Source organism: Falco biarmicus, chromosome 8 (genome assembly GCF_023638135.1).
Source record: "Falco biarmicus isolate bFalBia1 chromosome 8, bFalBia1.pri, whole genome shotgun sequence".
Classification (NCBI taxonomy): domain Eukaryota; kingdom Metazoa; phylum Chordata; class Aves; order Falconiformes; family Falconidae; genus Falco; species Falco biarmicus.
In genome coordinates this window covers 7,172,626-7,191,733 of record NC_079295.1, presented here as the reverse complement: position 1 = coordinate 7,191,733, position 19,108 = coordinate 7,172,626, and the positions used below count along the sequence as shown (strand labels likewise).

Genomic DNA, 19,108 nt, shown 5'->3' with positions numbered 1-19,108 from the left:
CAGCGAGATGGCCACACTTCCAGCCCTGTCCTGAGCCCTATCCAGCGGAAGCTGTGGGGCTGCATCACATCAGCATGGGCCCTGCCTGTGCCAAGGTCCCCCTTGGCTCCCAGTTCATCATCTCATTGCCTCTACTACAAGCCTTGGCCCTCAAGTGCTGCAGGGTCTTGCCCCCATGGCTCCCCTGGATCTTTTCCCCCTTCACTCCCCCAAATCCTGCCTGCCTATGACCTTGGGCTCCATAATTACTCCCAAACCTGGGGGTCCTCAGCACTGACCCCCACCCCCTCCCCACTCAGCCTCTGGGGGCTTTTTATAAATCCCCATCTCTGTCTCAGCTCCGAGCCCCCATGCCTTGTCCCTGCCCCAGATTGGTGTCACCCTGACAAAGCCCCATGGTGACCCACCACAGGCATAGCACTTCATAAGGGACATCTACCTGCATGAGGGATGTTGGTGGATGACCTGCCAGGTCTCCGCAAGCACCAGCCAACCTCACGCTCTGCTCACGGCTCTGTAGGCTTTGTTAATCTCAGCCTCAAGCACCTAGACTTGTGCTTAGGCTGTACCTTTGCCTGTGTCTATGTGTGTCCCTCTCTAATGGCCCTGTGCGTGGGCAGCCCTTGGATCTATGCTGCAGGTAGCCTTGTCCCTGGTCCTGTCTCCCCGCTGGACCTTGGAGCTATGCTGCAGCCTCCTCTCATGTTCACCCTCCATCTCCTGCTGCTCCTGGGCTCTTCCAGGCTGAGCTGTGCCTAGGGCTGTCACCAGAGGCTGCCCATGGCACCGCCACTTCCCCTGGGTGCTTCATCAGAGAGGACACCTATGGCTTATCCAGCCCCCAGGACAGCCCTGCTTCCATTGCTCCTTGGCTGGGATTTGGGATGGGAGGGGATGCCATCACTCTGCGGAGCACTGAGTCTCAAGCACAACAAATCCTCAATTACACACTGGACCTGCTTTGATACTAGAGATGAATTATTTTCTTCCTTTCCAGCTTGAGCATCTCCATGGCTTCCAAACTGGGCAAGAGGGTTTCCTTGCTGCCATTTCTTGTCCTTGAGCTCAGGCCATTATGGTCAGATTTACCTCCAGGGATACTCTTGCACTGGATGGCCAAAGATCAGTGCCCTGGTGAAAGCCAGTAACAGACTTTTGACCTTCCTAACTATTGTACAAGGGACTGTGAGAAGTCACCGTGCTGGAGATGATGAATATCATCAAAGACAAGGCAGCTCTACCAGCTTTTACTGGGTGAAGGCTTGCCCCTGCTCTGCCATGATTAGGTTTAGGCACTTTTCTCATAAAGCACAACAGCCAGATTTTCTCCCTCCACCTGTCACCTATTCCCAACCTCAAGTCTGCAGGAGAGATGGATACAGGCAAACAGTTATAAACCCACAGACACTTATTTCTGCCTTTTGCTTTGGTAGAGCTGCGCAGCTGAGTTTCACAGTGGCTGAAATCTGGACCCAGGGATGTCCTCTGGAAACTGCCTTCCCACAGCCCTGCCTGCCCCCGAGACACCCAAGAACTGGGCAGCCCGTGGTGCTGGCAGCTGGGACACCTTCCTCCCCCAGCTTCCCTTCTCCACTTGATGGAGACACTGGAGTGCAATTTCCAGGGCTGGGCTGCATCTTTGCCTGCCTTATTAAAAGCATGGCTAAATTACTGTGCATCTATGTATGGTCTAGGAAGGTTATAAACAAATGTATTAACACATTTCCCATCAAACTGACATCAGCTTTGCTGACCTGGGACATTTTTTATATCATTAGCTGCTTCTGCTTTGCCCTTTGGCAAGAAGTGATCGAGTGTCATTTCAAAAATTTATCCCTGGAATTTGCAAACAGCTTAAAAAAACCAAACCACATACGATGTGTGTGGGTCTGGCTTTCTATCCTTTACAGCTCTGTCTGCAATGTGCTGGCACGTCAGGCAAGTCTTTCCAGTGAGAGGGTTGGAAAAACTCGGCAGTGGAGGCTGTAGGGCTGTCAGGATGCTGAAGGGGTGACCAGAGCAGGGGACGAGCTGACACCCCAGGGACCATCTCTCCGTGTTCCTCTGTACCCACGTGGGAATAAGAGAGATATTCCCACAGCTCCAGGAGGTCAAGCTCTGCCTGATCCATGCTGGAAACTCTGCTGTTTGACACCAGTGTCCTAAATGGGGTGTGAATGGTGAGGAGGCTGCATTTGGTGATGTTTACTCGTCCTAGGGAGGATGTCAAAGGGGTGTTACAGGATGGAGCAGTAAAATAGCAGGTCCCATTCAGTGCAGGTAACAGCACAAGTGATGCAGGTGGGAACAGGCAGGCTCACGCCTACACATAACACATGGGGCTCTGAGCCTCGCCTCGCCGCTCAGGAGAGGTGTCTCATCCCTGAAAATGTCAACTCAGCAAGGATCAAAAAGGGAAAGTCGTGAGGAAAGGTGGAGCAAGGAAAACAAAGGACATCATTTGGCACCAGTACGAATCCACAGGTTTTTTGCTGTCCTTCTCACCTCAGAAGGGACACGGTGGAATGAGAAAAAGCTCAGAGGAGGGCAAACAAGGAAAACCAAAGACCCAAGTGACCACGTGAGTGGCGGAAGCCAGGCTTTCAAACCAGGTCAGGGAAGGTGGGCATTCGTGCAGTGCGAGTCGGACTGCGCAACTCATTGCCAAACGGTGCTAAACGGTCACGCAGATTCAAGGGGAGCCTGGAAGAGCATTACTGGGTAGAAGCCATATCTGGCTAAGGAAAGCACCTAGGCTAAAAATAGTTGGAGGCCAGGAAATTCCTCAGGGGAATATCAAATTTGCTTGTCCCATTCTTAGTCTTGCTGTGGCTGCTGCTGGATACCAGCCAGACTCACCTCCCAACGTGCCACCACTCTGTGCCGTGGCACGTAGCTGCCGGTACCACCAATGCAGCTGTGAAAACACAGTGTTGTCCACCATGCTTTCCTCCCACTGGGACATGAACAGGTTTGATTTTAAAGACAAGAGATTTATGGTAAAAACCAAAGCATGGTCAGGTGTTATGTCTCTGTCTGTCACTCCTGTTTTCACAACAGCAGTTGAAGGTGGCTTTGGGGTGGAAGAGCAGAAGCTTTGGGCAGTGTTAACTCAAGGAAATGCAAAGTGAGAGGCAACAGGCTGGCTGTTCCTGGAGAGGGACAAGTGAGATCAGGCTCTGGGAGGTGGGGAGGCTTATCTTGCAAAGCCCTGGAGTCATAGCACTAAGGGTACCTGCAGGGTTAGGAAAATAGAAAGGTTTATTCCACGGAGCCAGACAATAAGGGATTTTATTGCATCTCTCTGCTCAGTTCTTTGTTTTTCACTGGTGACTGCACAACAAAAAACCTCAATGTTGAAAAAGAGCAGTAATTCAGGTGACTCCAGTTCTGCATTGCCTCTCTGGCTGTGGGGCAGGACTACATCTCCTGTGTTACACCAGCCTGGCTGCCCTGGAAGGGACTGGGGCTGGTGGGTATGCCACAGGAGGGACCACACAGACACGGAACACAGTGCATGGAGACCAGCAACATGGAGCCTGTGGATGAACATCATCCTGCAGCAGGAGAGGAGCATGGAAACTGCTCTGAAGTGGTCACCTTTTGCAGAAAAAAGAAGTGGCCCATAAGCATGGTGGCTTCCAGGATCTGGTGTCCCCCTGTGCATGCTGGCTGACAGGCACAGTAGCCCATAGGCACAGTGAGCTGTGCACACAGTGACTTTTGGGCTGTATTTAATTTGTGTGGCAAGGTTTTGGTCAGGGGCTAAAGGGCTGGCTTCCGTGAGAAGCTACCAGAAGCTTCCCCCATGTCCAACAGAACCAATGCCACTGGCTCCAAGATGGACTCAACGCTGGCCAAGACCAAGTTCACCAGTGGTAGTGGCAGCGCCTCTGGGATGACATGTTTAAGAAGGGGGAAAAGCTACTGCACAACAGCAACAGCAGTTGGAGGGAGGAGTGAGAATATGTGAGAGCAGCAGCCCTGCAGCCCCCCAGGGCAGGACAGGAGGCGGGAGGGGGGTGGGGGTGGGGTGTCCCGGTGCCAGGGCAGAGGCTCCCCGGCAGCCCATGGTGCCAGGGGTGCCATGGTGGCCCCAGCCCATGGAGCCCCCAGGGGAGCAAACCCTCACCCGCAGCCCAGCAGGGACCCCCCGGGGCAGGGGGTGCCCACAGGGGGCTGTGACCCACGGGCAGCCCATGCTGGGGCAGCTCCAGGCAGGGCTGGTGGCCCATGGGCAGAGGAACCCGGGCTGGGGCAGGGCTGGGGACCCCCTTGGGCCTGGGGGGCTGCGCCTGCGGGGGGACCCAGGCTGGGGCAGGGGCACAGTGTGAGGAGCCGCGGCAGAGATTGTGCGTGAGGGACCAGCCACGGCCCCATTCCCCATCCCCCTGTGCCACTGTGGGGAGGGAGGAGAGAAACTGGGAGTGAAATTGAGCCTGGGAAGAAGAGAGGGGTGAAGGGAAGGTGTTTTAAGATTTGGTTTTATTTCTCATTATCCTAGTTTGATTTAATTTATAATTGACTAAACTAATTTCCCCAAGTCGAGTCTGCTTTGCCCATGTCGGTAACTGCTGAGCGATGTCCCCGTCCTTACCCCAACCCACGAGCCTTTTGTTGTATTTTCTCTCCCCTGCCCAGCCGAGGAGGGCACTGACGGAGCAGCTCTGGTGGGTACCTAGTGTCCAGCCAGGGTCACCGTGCCACCAGGGCACAGTGGCTACATGGGCACGGTGACTCCAGAAAGAGTGGCCCATGGGCACAGTAGCAACATGAGCTGGGTGGCCCATGGGCATGTTGTTTCCCAGAACATGGTGGTTCCCCGGAGATGGTAACCTGCTGGTGGGCATGGTGTTCCTAGGGTTTGGTGGCTCCCCGGGCACAGTGGCCTGTGGGCACAACATTTCCCAGTATTTGGGTGGCCCCTTGTGGCTGGTGGCCCATAGGCACAGTGTTTCCCAGTATGTGGTGGCTCCTTGTGGCTGGTGGCCCATGGGCACCGTGTTTCCCAGGATTTGGTGGCCCCTTAGGGATGGAGGCCCATGGGCACCGTGTTCCCCAGCATTTGGTGGCCCCTTGAGGATGGTGACCCTCTGGCCATGGTGTATTTGGTGGCCCCTTGTGGCTGGTGGCCCATGGGCACCGTGTTTCCCAGGATTTAGCGGCTCCCCGGGAACAGTGACACCCCCCCCGGGCACGGTGGCAGCTGTCCCCTGTGCACGGCACTCCCGGGCACGGTGACCCGCCACCCCAGCTGCTCGCAGCCGCCCCCCCAGGCGGTGGGGGCCGGGCCGAGGTCCCCGGGGCGGGGAAGGGGCTGGGGCCGCCCCGCCGGGACCCTCCTTCAACCCCGCCCCCGGGCGCGGGCCCCGGCCCCGCCCCCCGGGCTCCGGCCCCGCCCCCCGGGCCCCGGCCCCGCCCCGCGCCCCCCGCCCCGCGCTCGGCGCTGCCGGCGGCATGTACGCGGGGAGGAAGAGGAAGAAGCCGGTGCCGAAGAGGTGGGTGCGGGGGGGGGGGGGGGCGTGCTCCGGGGAGGGTCTTTCCCCTGGTACCACCCGGGGGCGGCAGTTTGGCAGGCGCTGGGAGGGCGGAGGGAGCTGGGGCAGGCCGGGGGGTGGAAACTGGTTTGTGAGAGGCAAAGTGGTGGTGGGGATGGGAGCAGCTGGAGAAGCGAAAGGGATGGGGGGACAGCGTGCTTGGGCTGCTCTGTTTTAATTAGGGTTAATTGGAGCTAATGCTTTGTAGGCTCTGGCATGCTGGTGAAAAAATAAAAATCCCGATGGAATTTATCCTGCATCCCCCGTGTTGCTGGGGGGGTGGGCTCGCCGGGGAGTTTGAGATGCCCATTTTGATGCTCAGCTCTCCTCCGGTTTGAGTTGCAGGGCCAGCGTAAATCAAATGCACAGCAACTACTATTTACCAAAAGATTGCTGTTCCTCAATAATTAATTAGCATGCCGTTCGATAGCTGCTGCATAACGCCCCCCCCCACCCCACCCCCGATGTGTTGCTGGAGTTGCCTGGCTGTGGGACCCTCATGCCTCCCCCATACTGGCTCTGGAGCTGCATCAGCCTGTTTACCTCAGGTTCCCAGGTGTACGGGAGATAAGGGGGTGTATAGCTCTGGGAGGCAGATGAGCTGAGCCCAAGCCTGGGGTGAAGGAAGGAGCATCAGTGTTATAAATCTATGGTAAGAAGGTGAGCCAGAGCCTCTCTTAAGTGGTTATTAGGGAGCCTTAAAAAAGTGTGAAAACGCAAAGGGTGGTTGTTGTGCTTCAAACCTTTCTCCTGCTCACCTCGAAGTAGTGGTTCCAGCCCCGTGGTGAGGCTGGTGTGGCCAGACTGAGAGTTTGGGCTGGATTTGTGTGGTTCAGGGTGTGGGAGAAGATGTCTTTTTGGAGCAGGAGGGACCTCAGTCCCTGGCACCGCAGGGCCAGCCTTGGGAATCAGAAGAGATGATTTCCTCTGTGACGGAGCACTTCTTGTGGCAGGGTCTTGCTGGGAGAGGCCAAGGGGAGCAGGGCAGAGGGCAGCGGGATGTGCAGCCAGCCAGGCTGGGAGGGAAGGGTGAGGTTAGGGAGCTCTCTGGCCCCTTTACAGTTTGTCCAGAGCTTTTTACTTATTAAAAAAATTAATAAAAATTTGGAGACAGTATATTAGCTCAGGCAACTTCAGCTGTTTGTTAATAGTATCACTTGGCACTTGCCAGCTTGCAAAAGTGATAAACTTCCTGCTGGGTGCCCCGTTCAAAGGGCAGCTGGGGAAAAATAACACTGCAGCAGCGGCACAGCCTTTGCCCCGCTGGGAGCTGAGCTTTCCCTGCAGCTCCGCGCTGGCCCGTCTAAGCAGGGTCAGCAGCTTTTCTCAGCAGTTTTTCTCAGCAGCTTCACGGTGGACTCCATGGCACGGCCGTGCGGAGCTTTGCACCGTACCCAGTTCATAATGTGCTGCGTTAGGGCTCCTGCAAACAGAATGGGGGCTCAGACCTCTTTCAAATGCCTTTTCCTTGCTTCTTGTGTAGGTGTTCAGCTGCTTTGTTGAATGGCAGGGCTCGGTGCATTGTGCTGGGGGAGCAGCACTCCTGGGACAGCCTTGCACGGTGCACAGTGCGTTGCCCTGTGAAGAGGGGGCAGCTGGATAGTGAGGATGGAGGCAGTCCCAAAGGCAGGGAATTTAAACAGGCTTTAAACAACTAGACCAAGCTTCGCTGTTTCTGTGAGCAGTGGGAAACATTTCCTGCAGGGCTCACCTGTGCAGATTCTCTGGTGGCTAATAATGTGGTTGTGCTCAAGTCAATACCTCAAGTGTGCATGATGGGTGCTGGCAGTTCTCCTGGCCCTGCCTGCTGGCTTGCATGGAGCTCCTGGGAACTTCATAACTGCGTGGCAGAGTGTGAACAGATTTGTTAGCTATGAGCACCTGGAAGCTGTTTTGCTGTGGCATCCATGAGGATGAAGAACTGTGAAGCCTCCAGCCCCAGGAGTGCCTGGGCACAGGGTACAGCAGTGTGCCTATGGGAACAGCCTGTCAACAGAGCCACCCGGCATCGCCAGAGCCATTTTCCTCTTCATCTTTCTTCTTCATCATCACCCCTCTCCAAGGGTGGCCCTGAAACACCCTATGTGCTGCAGGGACACGCAGGAACAGAGATGTTGCGGTGTCCTCCTTTAACCACGTGGCACTTTGCTGCTGGCTGTGTCACCTCAGGTGTCTCAGCCAGAGCATTTTCAGTGCTTGGTCAAAATTTCCAAGGGACCCCATTAGACCTCTGTGTTTTACCCACTGCCATACAGAGCAGCACTCCTTGCTCATGTCCAGTCTCATTTTTACTTCTTACTGGCTGTTTGTGGACTAGATTTGGATAGTGAGTGGGCAGAGGACTTTTCTTTAAAGGATGTCTGAGTAAACTCAGAATAACTTTCTTTGCCTCTCTTTCTTTTTTTTTTTCTTTTTTTTTTTTTTTTTAATCAGAGACAGAGTCATATCAAAGTAAAACTATTTAATTTTTTCCTTCCTGATGAGTGACTGTGTTTTCGAAAGTGTTGAAGCCACACTGAGTACATAAAAACACTGGTGCCAGTGTGTTTTGCCCAGCTTGTATGGGCAGGTTTGGTGATGAGTTGTGCCCATCCTCTTTGAGAAGCAGGGTATATCCCTTCTGACGCTGATGTTACAAAACAGCACGACTGAGTTTTTCTGGAAAAATACTACAATTTTCCATTCATGCTTGGAAGACCCCTTTGTAGCTCTGTGCAATGAACATTCCACAGGCACCTCACTGCCTTTCATTTAATGCTCATTTCCTCTCGTGTCACACATGCGAGCAGCCCTGCCAGACAAGATTTGAGAGCGATAGTAGAGGGGAAAGCTTAAATTGCTGCTAAATACTGGCAGATCCTGTTATCCAAAGCTACTCTGTGAAGCAAGGATGCCTGCAGAAAGGGAGTTTGTGGTTAGACAAATTACGTCAAAACAGCATGAGCTGCATGTTAGGGGATGCAGTCGAACCAAATGGGGGGGAGGGGGGGCAGGTCCAAAGGGTTTTTCTTCAATTTAGAAAATTCAAATTGGCATTAAAAACCACAGGAGACAATGTGACATCCAGGACTCATTAAAGTTGTTAACTAACCTCTTACCGCTGTAGCATGTGAAATAACTGCAGCTGATAGAGACGGGTCCCCGTTGTCAGCTTCAGACAGACAAGAGCTGCTCTTGTGGACCCTGCTCCTGCAGACTGAGGGTTGGTGCCAAGTTGGAAATTAGGTTGGAAATGCCTACCTGAAAGGATGAGAAATCAGCATATTGAAAGAAAAAAAATTTCTAAAAATCTACTATTTTTTTTTTTTTAAAAAAATGCTGTTTTGTAAGTGCGGTGCCTGAAACCACCCAATGCAGTATCTTTGTCCTGTCACTAACTTTCACATGTGCTCCTCTTGGTAATATTCATAATTAAGGCAACGGATCCAAGCTCTGAGCAGTCAGAGGAAACTTAAAAGAAGCTAATTGAAATAAATTCAAATAAAAATAAAAAATCTCTTTTTGCACCTTCCTGCTTTCCATTCTTGCTATTTAATGTGCTCATTGCCAAGACCTGGCTGAGAGCTGCTCAGTCCTGGGCAGGTGGAACAGCTGATGTGAATCTCCTGAGCAATTCAAGGTAAGTGCTTTCTGTGGTGAGGACCTGGTGTGAGCACGTGGAGCGCGGCCAGGGAGAGACCCACTGCGTGGGAAAGGTATGGGATGAGGGAGAAGAGGAGAAAGGGCGGAGAGAGCAGAGTGTGGGTGGAAAAGTCTAACCAGACCTCCAAGAGATGCTCCGATGGTGTGTAGGTCTCTGCCCTCAGTGTCCCTTTCCCTGCCAGGGCTCAGCAGCAGGAGCAAGAAAGGGAGCAAGGCTGCAGTATCCAGCTGAGCTGTCTCAGCCAGGCTGCACATTAAGGTGCCCCTCTGAGGATCACCCCACACTCCAGCTGGAGAACATCATGCCTGGGGCTGCACAAGGTGGCCAGCTGGGATGGCCATGTCTCCTCCTGCCATTGCTTTGTGGGCTTGCTGGAGCTTGCTCTTGCTGCCCCACGGCCTTACCTTGGCCACCTGATGTTTTACGGTTGTGGCTGCACGGAAGTCAATGCTGGATTTGGAAAGAACCTGTCAGACAGGCCCTGTTTGGTTAAACTCTCTTTTGCCTCTTCCAGCCCCAAACCACCACCCCCTGAGGGTGTGAAGTCCAACCCCTCCAAGCGGCATCGAGACCGGCTCAACCAGGAGCTGAACAAGCTGATGGGTTTGCTGCCCTTCCCTGAAGATGTGCGCACCAGGCTTGATAAACTCTCCATCTTACGGTTGACTGTCGGATACCTGAAGGTGAAGAGCTACTTGATGGGTGAGTGTCCGTGTTGCGAGGGGTAAAAAAGCCCCTGGGGTCAATCGCCACTGCTCAGCTCACATCCCATCCCAAGCTATCCTTGCTTTGGGATGGAAAATTGTGTCTCCTGAAGGTAGGATGATGATGATGAGTTGTGGTACCAGGCCTTTGTATGTTAATGCATCAGTGTTGCACCTCTAGCTGAGGTACTGGATTGAAAATGCCCTGGAACAAGTGGGGAGGAAAGTGCCACATCTCCAGAAATGTGGAGGAGTTGACAATGGTTGCTGAGAGGTGCTATGCTCATGGGACATCTACCCCTCAGGTCATCTTTTGCTGCCATGAAACAGGCTTTATCTGTGTCCCCTCTGGAAGGAATCACCTTCAGGTTTGGATGCTGCATGCCTGAGTCTCATCCTCTTCAGTCAGTTACGGGTGTTTGGTGTCTCAGAAAAGCAACATCCTTGGGCAAGTGAGACCACCTAGATCAGCTGTGGAAACTGAGGGGCAGGGCTGAAGAGCAGGCAGGCAAGTGAGAGTTTGTGGGGGTGTTGAGGGCAGAAGACCCTGGCCCCATCACTTTCGGAGGGGGTGTCTGGCAGAGAAATGGCACCGTGGGTGGAGGGGAGCAGCTTGGGTGCCTGCCCAGCAGCTGAGGCCTCCTGCAAAGTTTTTCTGTCTGCTTCTCGTTAGCCGCCATACTAACCCTCCTTGATGTCCAAAACCCCACCTGCATCCTACTCCCACCAGGCTCTGGTGAAGAAGGGAGCAGTAGGTAACACAGTGTGTCTTGCTGAACAGCAGCATTTCCCTCATCTAACTGGAACTGTGGTTTATAACTAAATTAAATTGAATCTGTGGGCTGCTGTCCCTGATGGGCAGGTGAGGGTAGGAGGTGTTCTACAGGGCTGCTCTGCTCATTGAGGCTGGCAGGTTAAACAAGGCTGTTTCTAAGGCCCTTGTTGGGTTTGGCACCTTGTTAGCTCATTTTTTCTCCCCTTCCTTGGAGGGGGGCATCTCACATGGTGGTGGTTTACCGCTGCGCTTGTCACCCTGGCACTGCTGCGCTCAGCTGTGGTGGGTCTATTATACTTCTCCTAATTAGCATTTCTATGAGATTGAGTGTGATGCCTTATACCCAGGGACCCCAGTTCATTTTTGCAGGATGGAAGGTTGCGCAGATACGCCTGGAAAACAGATCTCCTCGCGTTTCCCTCTCTGCAGCCCTGCTGCTGCAGAGACCCGGGGACAGGGCAGCAACCACAGTGGGCAAGTGATTGTGGCTGGGCATCGGTGCTACTTTGCTTCTGCTCTTGGCTCCAGGGGCTTTTGGGGGTGTTTTTCGATCACGTGCATGTGGCTCCTACCTACTGCTCACAGGTCAAAGCAGTGATTGCCCTCTGCTTTTTCAGCAGTTGTTGATGTATCTGAGATAGATACTGCTGGTGAAAACACTTGTGCTGGGGCTCCAGTGTTATTCTACAGACCTTGGGTTTGAGGAGCAGGGGGCCTTGTACACATTACACATCACCTGATACAGTGCCATCTTTGAGCAAGAAAGATACTGCAAAAAAGAGGCCAGCCGAGCTATCTCGGGTGCACAGACCTGCTTGCCACCCTCTCACCTGAGCCATAGCCCAGGGAAGTTTTGTGCTGATGTGCTCGTGCTGTACCCCACTGAGGAGCTTCTCCCAGGCCCAGGAGCTGCAGATGGTTCAGCTCCTACTCCTGAAGCTGTAGCTCGCACATGGGGTTGCAATGGTGAGCTCTCTCTGGCAGAGCTGATTTCTCAGGTGGGAACCAGAGCAGCTCCCTCCCGCTCCAACTCCCATCCCTGGGGCAATGTTGCAGCATCACAACAGTGTGTTGCCTCTGCAAAGGACTTGGTGGTTGGCAGACCATCCATTGTGGCTGTGAGTGTGGTAAACCCTCATCCTTGCCCTGGAGATGCTGACTGTTTGACCCCAGGGGCTGGGCTGGCCTCTCTCGTGGTGGTAGCTGTTCTCTGAGCACCTCTGGCACATCTTTGGAGGTGCCAGCTGCTGAAAGCTGTGCTGAGCCTGCTCTGGTACTGGCTGACTCTGGCTGGGACAGAAGGATTGTGACCCAGGAGGTCCTTCCTTGGAGCAGGACCCCAAAGGACATGATGGAAGCATGAAAAGGCACCTTGCCGTGGAGGGGAAAATGTCTTGTGCTGGCTGCCTTTGCACAAGAGAGGTGATTGCTGCATGCACAGCATTGGATGCGCTCTGGATGGTGTTGTGCTCCTCAAAGGCGAGGTTGGACTGAGAGCAGGCCTTGCTGAGTGTCTCTTCCTCCATCGCCTGCTTTCTGGGGGTCAAACCTGGGAAACGGGATTCACTCCCTGCCTGTCTGAGATGTAGGATGGGTAGCTGAGAAAGAAGGCAGTGCTAGCAAGATGGGATGTTTTGGGAATATGACAGGTTCTTCTGTCCAAGGCGGTGCTGATATAGCATTAACCTGCATTGCTTTCTCCATTGATACTCAAAACAAGGCAGCAATCGGACATCCTTACTGATATGGCCAGACTCTGTGGCACCCAGCACGTGCCTGGGCTGAGAGGGAGAATGGGGCTGCAGAGCCTGGCTGGGAGGGTGGTCACTGCATGCCTGTCAGTCACCACGCTCCCCTGCCTGCCAGCAGGACTTGAACTGCAGGCTGCAGTGCAAATAAAGCCTGAAAGGCTGCCAGGGTTTGCTTTCATAACCTACTTACAAAAGCAGTTGCTAAAATGCTGTGGAGCAGTGCTCGAGGGCTGGGGTGACTCTTGCATCTGGGGGAGGCATGGACTGGTGTTTGTGCATGGCATGGCATGGCAGGGGTCAAGATGTACGGACAAGGACGTGTTTCACCTCCAGTGTCTTGGGCTTGATGGAATGGGTGGTGGACTGGTGAAGGCAGAGCATGTGGAGGGCAGGAAGCCATCAGCATCTTTCTATACCTAGAGGCTCCTATTGTGTCTTCTCCGCCCAACACCCCCTGACTGAATAAACTTGGCTCCTTTAGCTTTTGCCCCATGCCCAGTCCCTTGGAGCTCTCCCAGGGCCCTCTCCAGCTGGGGATACTGGTCCCCAGGAGGAGACCCCTATGCCAAGCTCTCCAGCTGGGTGCCCCGCTTCCAAGCAGGAGCGGTTCCCGCTGCATGTGCTCAGCATGTGCTTCCCAGCGTGAGAGCTGCTTTGGAAGAGCAGTCATCACTGAATGGGCTCACGTTCGGTGGCAGCCTTGCCCCTCCTTGGAGACCTGCTCTGCCAGGCCAATTACTCCCATTTGGCCACTGTGCCTGTGATTTCCAGCTCCCTCCCCTTGCTTTGCTCGTGTCTGCCCTGAAGTTCATCTTGTTTGACTTCAGATCTTCCCACTGATTCATCAAGGTCGACTTTGGTTTGAGCCTTGCCTGATGAAGACCCATGTCATCCGCAAGACCCGGCAGCCTGCTCATGGTGTATCACATCAGGCGTTCTGGGGGGAGATGGTGAAAGCCCTGGTGCCACGCTTTCACACTCCGTTTTGCTGTTGCCTGCTTTTTGCTTTGTGCAGGCTCCTCTCCTGCAGCAGGAGAGCATGGCATCACCTCGTGAGCATCCCTGTCCTCTGCTTGCTTGACCTCTCTCCATCAGCAGCCCAAGCCCGTTGCCTGTGTCCAGGCAGCTTTAACGAGTGCTGTTTTGATAGAGGGTTTGTTTCTTCAAGCATTTCTATTGGGTCGAGGCACTTGCCCTTTCTCCTAGGCAGAGTTAACAAAGTCTATGTGGAGCCGAAGTCTGTGGTTATAACCAGTCTGGCAGGGAGGTGGATGCCGGCGGGTGACCCTGGACATATGCCTGCTCAGGCTGTGTCACAGGTTAAAAGTAAAAATCCCATGTACTGCTAGAATGGTTTTTGCAAGGAATGCAGCGTGTGCCACAAGCCCATCTGAGGCTCTGCCTCCTCTTAGCTTTGTGTCTTTGGAGCAGGTATTCAAGTCTTTGGGGCAGGAGATAGAGCGGTTATTGAGAAAGGCAGGAGGAATTAGCTGCTGCCCACCATTTGGTGTCCTTCTGCTAGCTCTCCCTCCCTGCTCTAAGTCTCCCGTACTGCCTGATGCGTGCTCGTGCTCCTGGGGGTACAGACAAACCAAACTGGGTTTGGCTTTTTGTTGCTGATGGCGAGTTTCTTAGCTTTTCTTATTTTGTTTTCAAATGTTTGGGGAAAGACTGGTAAGAGATGAGATGGATGCTGCTGCTTCTGAACAATCCTCTGGTCCTCCCTGGCCTGCCTGCATCGGCTGCTATTTTATCCTGGTGCCCCTCATACGGCTTTTGCTGGTTTGGAAACCATCTCAGGAAGACGGTGTAGAGGTGACGGGTATTTGGCTGGCTGCTTCTCGGGGTGGTGGAAGGATCCACACACTTCCTTCTCCAGATGGAGAGAACTACGCTGTCCTGAAGGGTGTGGAACACCTGCTGGAGTTATCAGGGAAACTTCAGTGGCATTTGAGCTGGCCAGGCTTTGGGCTGGCTGGCTGCCCTGCTCAGTGGGCTGGTGCTGAGCAGGGTGTGCACTGGCCAGGGTACCCCTTCCTGCTGCTGTTTGCCCAGCCTCATCAACAAACTCAAAGCAGAAAATAAATTGATGGCCAAACTCTCCAGGGAATTGGTTCCCAAGCTCAGGCTTTCTTGTGCTTGCCTGATATGAAACTCAAATATCTCCTCCTGGATATCCCTGTGTTGCTGCTTTTTCGCTCACCATCACCTTCCTTGGGGTGTGAGGAAGACCTGGTCGGTGGGCACAGCAAGGATGATGACCAAAGTAAGGGTCAAGGTCAGCAGCAGGTACACGGGAGCTTCTGCATCCTCCCCTCTCCCACCTGGGGAGGATCATGGTTATCATGATTTATGCTTGGGGTCTGCAGTTGGATAAGCAGGCAGCAGGATCACAGCTGGAAGGTCACAAGGATCTAATTTTTGCAAGTTGAAAGAGCTTTTGGGATTTGAACTTGGTTCTGGAGCATAGGGCTGTTTGGAAACCAGGAGATGCTATTGCAGGGTAATGATTCACTGGATCATCTTTAAATCTGCTTTGCTTTTAAGTGTTTTCTCTCTTCTGTCTGTGCTTTAATGAGAAATGAGGAAAAACTTGTAATTTGCTGGAAATTACGAGCTTCAGGTATTGAGAGGAAAGCTCTTGAAGCTCCATGCATCCACAGGCTTGTTTGGGGCATATGCACATCTGCTGTAACTTGCCTGCCCCTGGTGCAAGTGCTGCAGATGTTGCACAGCTCTCTCCTGCCTTGTATCACAGTCTTCCCTGTGCAAATTAAAAAAAAAAAAATTACAACAAATGGAAATTTGGCATGCAAGTTTGAAGTTGGGTGTTCAGGGAAATCATCTGGGCTGGCCATGAATGTCAGCTCCTGAACAGCTCCTTCCCCTGGGCTCAGGCGGGACTGGACTTTGAGATGGGTTGCTAAAATCTCATTATATTTTAGCCAAGCTCTTCTACAGTACACAAGTTGGCAGGCTTGGTCTCCCTGCTCTCCTGGGAGTAGCACAAAGCACCGCTGGTGAAGCTGAAGGCAGCACTCTCAGGCTTGGCGTGTGGCAGATGTGTGTCTGAAGCCATGGTGGTCTTCGGATGATGTGTGCCAAGTGCCAGCAGGGTGGTGGTGGCTATGTCCCCTGGGTTTGATTCTTCCCCGTAGTCAGGAGGAGGAATAGACCCAGAAGTCTGGATTTCCCCCTTCCTTGGCTTTGCAACATGCTTTTGTCACCTGCTTGTGGCTGATGCCCACCTAGGGGAACAGCTTGCCCTCTGCAGTTGGCTATACCTCAGATGGGGACCTGTGTTTGCTCTTCTCCTCAACTAGATCAAGCACCTCCATGCTCCCAGGGTCAGAGCCTGCTTTGAGCATCAGCAAAGTTTCAATCTTGCCCAAGGTTAAATGGGTAAAACATGGCAAGCTGGAAGTTCAGGGCTTGGTCTCTTCCAAGCTTTGCTCATCAGATCCAGCCTTTAAGTGCTGGTAGATGGCAATGGCAACTCTGGTGCTATCAAAACCTGCCTTAAGGGCACTTAAAGGTTTTGTCACTTGCATAAAAAAATGGCTGAACCTCACCACCAGACCTGCACTGAGCTTCTGTCTGCAAACCAATTTGCAGTGGTTGCCACTTGGACATATATCTGATGGTCTCCCAGATAAATCTGAAGTGATTTTGCTGATCCCAGTCTCCTTGACAATAACTGCCCAAAGGAGGAAAGTTTGTGTCGATGTTAGCAATGCTGCTGGCTGCCATGATGCTCTGGGCTCTGTGTGGTGTGACAGGAGCTCCGCTTGCTGCAAACAGTGAGATCTCATGAAAGCTTGAATGGATTTATTTAGTGCTGAGTGCTTGGAAAACCTCCAGCTAGCTGGAGATCTGTGCTGGGGTTCGTTTCCTAGGGTTTGTGTAACAAAAGCAGCAGATGCTGGGGTTTGCACATGTGGCTCTGCCCAGGGGGAGAGCAGCACGAAATTCGGGCTTAAAATGCTCTGCAAGGTGGAGAAGGATGTTTTTAGGGTACGTGCTGCCATGCCCCCTTCCCAGATTAAGATCACCCAGGTGGTGAGGTCCACGATAGAGAGAACCAGTGGAAAACTCTCTCCTGGTACAAGACCATGCTCTGGAGGTTGGCAAAGCTTGAGATGACTAACAGTGCAGAACAAATGGCAAATAGTGGCGTACTTCCCTGTAGCCCACTGGCCCACGCTCAGCCCAGGCTCAGCCTGGGGCAGGAGACACCATTTTCCACGTGTGCGTGCGTGTGTTTGAGAAAGTGTGGTCCACACATGTCTCCTTGTTCCGTTTCATCTCCTGCCAGACCTCCACCAAACACCCCATCTGGGCTGCTGCCCAGGCATAAGGGAGAGCATCCTGCGGGAGCTGTGACCCAACCGACACGTGGCAAGCCCGTCTCCCTCGCAGGCTTCACTCCGCACCTTGCGAGCACAGCTGGAGGCCTGGAGGTGTTGCCTACGAGGTTATCGGGTGTTTTGGCTTGGTGGAGAAAAGTGGTCCAGGTGGGACCAGCTTCAGGGGCTGTTCTTCATGCTGGTGCACCAGAGGTGGCAGGTCGCAGGCTATGAAGAGCAGGGAGTGTTGCCACTGGCATTTACACGTGTGGATGTATTTTTGGACTGCACCCATGTCTTGGCTGCAACGTATTTAGGATGAACCTAAGGAAGGTCTTGCAAGATGCAGCCTTTCCCCTGGGCACCTAAGGCTCTCCAGACAGCCATGAAGGGATCCTCTGCTTGGTCCATGCTAGACTACAGCTCATCTGTGCCAGGTCCCAGTGATCCTGGCTGCCACCTTTCAGCCACGATGGCATCCCCTTAGCTCCACAGTGAGGCCTAGACCTGCCGTTTGCAGGCTGGCATTTGAACACCAGCAGGTGCCAGAGCAGAGATGGATCCCATGTGGATGTGCTGGGTGGCATGGTCCTGCCACCACAGGAGCTGAAATCCTGGTGGGTCTCCAGTCACCTGCCCATGGAGGAGAGCAGGGTGAATCCTCCAAGGTCTGTGCTTCCCACCAGCAGTCTCAGACATTGACCATCCCTGCACTGGTGCAGTTAGGAAGGTTAGATCCAAGATCTCCATCTGCTGTCTGTGCCAGGGACTGCTCGTGGTCCTGGGAAGCCTGCTCCGGCTGACCCTGCTGGAGCAGAGGGTTGTTGTAGTAGATCTGGCCAGGCTCCTTCCCACCTCTGCTGCTGTGCAACCCTGCAGTGCTCCGCTGTGGGCCAACTGGCACCAGGTTTCTCTGGGTAACCTCACTGCAGTCGGCATTAAATTAGCTTTTTTTTTATTCATCTCGTTGTTTGCTGTTACGATGGGCCAGAGCTGCAGGGGTCTGGACCCAAGGTAACTGATGCAGTGAAAGGAGTCAAGCTTAAATCCCTCCCGGGGCAAGATCCTGCAGGACCGTGAGGAAGCGTTTGCAGCAGCAGGAGCAGGTTGGAGAGGTTGGCGTGGGCTTCGAGGCTGCCAGCCCTCCCCTGAGCATTTCTGTGCTCCTTGGAAAAATGCGGGGTGACTTCTTCTAATAGGTTTATAATCCGTGGTTTTGGCATTTGCCTGTTTTGCTTGGATGGCATGAGCCTGCTCTGCTTGGCATGATGCCTTTGTTAAACAGCTGAGGCAAAGGTTGGTGCTAATTTGATGGGGTTTGGGATCGGGTCCAGGAGGAAAAATGTTGTGCATGGCTTGTTGCTGGAATAACTGGAGGCTCCTGGTTACTTGATGCCAGGCATCTCTGGCTTCTGTTAGAAATGCTTGCCATGGGTGAAGTCTGTCATCTCCACCGGCGTAGCTCAGTCCATGAGAGCAGTAGCTGACTCCAGGATTTTTAACGAGTAACTTTTTCTTAGTGACAAAACTATGCCAGAGGCAAGGGATGTATTGGCCTCCATGGGTGCATTGCTGTGTTTTTCTTCATGAATGTGATGAGCAAAAAGTAAGGAGGTTAGATTGCTTTGTTCCTCTTTCTTTCTCATGCTTGAGGTCTTTCCTCCAAATTGCAGGGGTTAAGAAACCTTGCAGAGGCAAGAAAGCCAACCCAAAGGGGTTGCTCTTGGGGATGTACAGGAATGTCCTGATTCATTAATACTGAAAATGTTACTGATTGTGGCTGACATCTCCCCTGGCTTCCTTTTGAATGAAAGCCTTCCAGTCTTTGGGGATCACACCAGCAGCAGGAAGCCTCCTCCAGTGCTCTGGTTGGTGTAGGGCTTCAGGACAGAGCTGAATTTCCCCCTCCTCTCTTAAACATTACACACCAAAAGCACTTTGAAAATATAAACGATCACCAAATTGCTGCAGCAAATGCCTAGAATTTGTCTGGTAACCACAGATCACTTTTGTTGTGGTCTTTTCAGTCTTGCATTAATTCCCAAAGATGCACAGCAGGAGACTGAAAAAGCTGGGCACAAACAGCAAACATGCATCATCCTTGTATCCGTTTCTTTTACTGTGGGTATATTGTAGCTCATACGCATGTTGGACCTGTTTCTTTTAATCCCATTAATGTTGTGGTCTCAGCTGCTTCATGTGGAAAGGAGTCTCAGCATGTAACAGTCCATTACAATGAGTATGTTAAGCACGGGGTGAATTAGCCAGCTTTTAATATGGCTTGCCACCTGCTTTTTCCTGCCTTGCAGTGGATTGGGATCTCCTCTTCTTCCTGCCACCAATCGTTTTCAG

The 19,108-nt window shown here is 53.0% G+C and overlaps 1 protein-coding gene across 6 annotated transcripts in view; it reads left to right on the top strand.

The window, feature by feature from the left end:
- Nucleotides 1-19,108, top strand: part of LOC130153468 (aryl hydrocarbon receptor-like) — a 38,494-nt gene that overhangs the window by 3,871 nt on the left and 15,515 nt on the right. For 2 of the 6 annotated variants that reach the window (XR_008823393.1, XM_056348306.1), the window contains exon 1: nt 8,743-9,882. Coding sequence is in view for 4 of the 6 variants with exons in the window: in XM_056348306.1 (XP_056204281.1) it covers nt 9,597-9,882 (286 nt within the window). In the remaining 2 variants the exon portion in view is untranslated. Of the gene's footprint in view, nt 1-5,424; nt 5,499-8,742; nt 9,883-19,108 lie in introns of those variants that run through there. The other 4 variants (XM_056348307.1, XM_056348308.1, XM_056348309.1 and 1 more) reach the window with 4 other exon arrangements.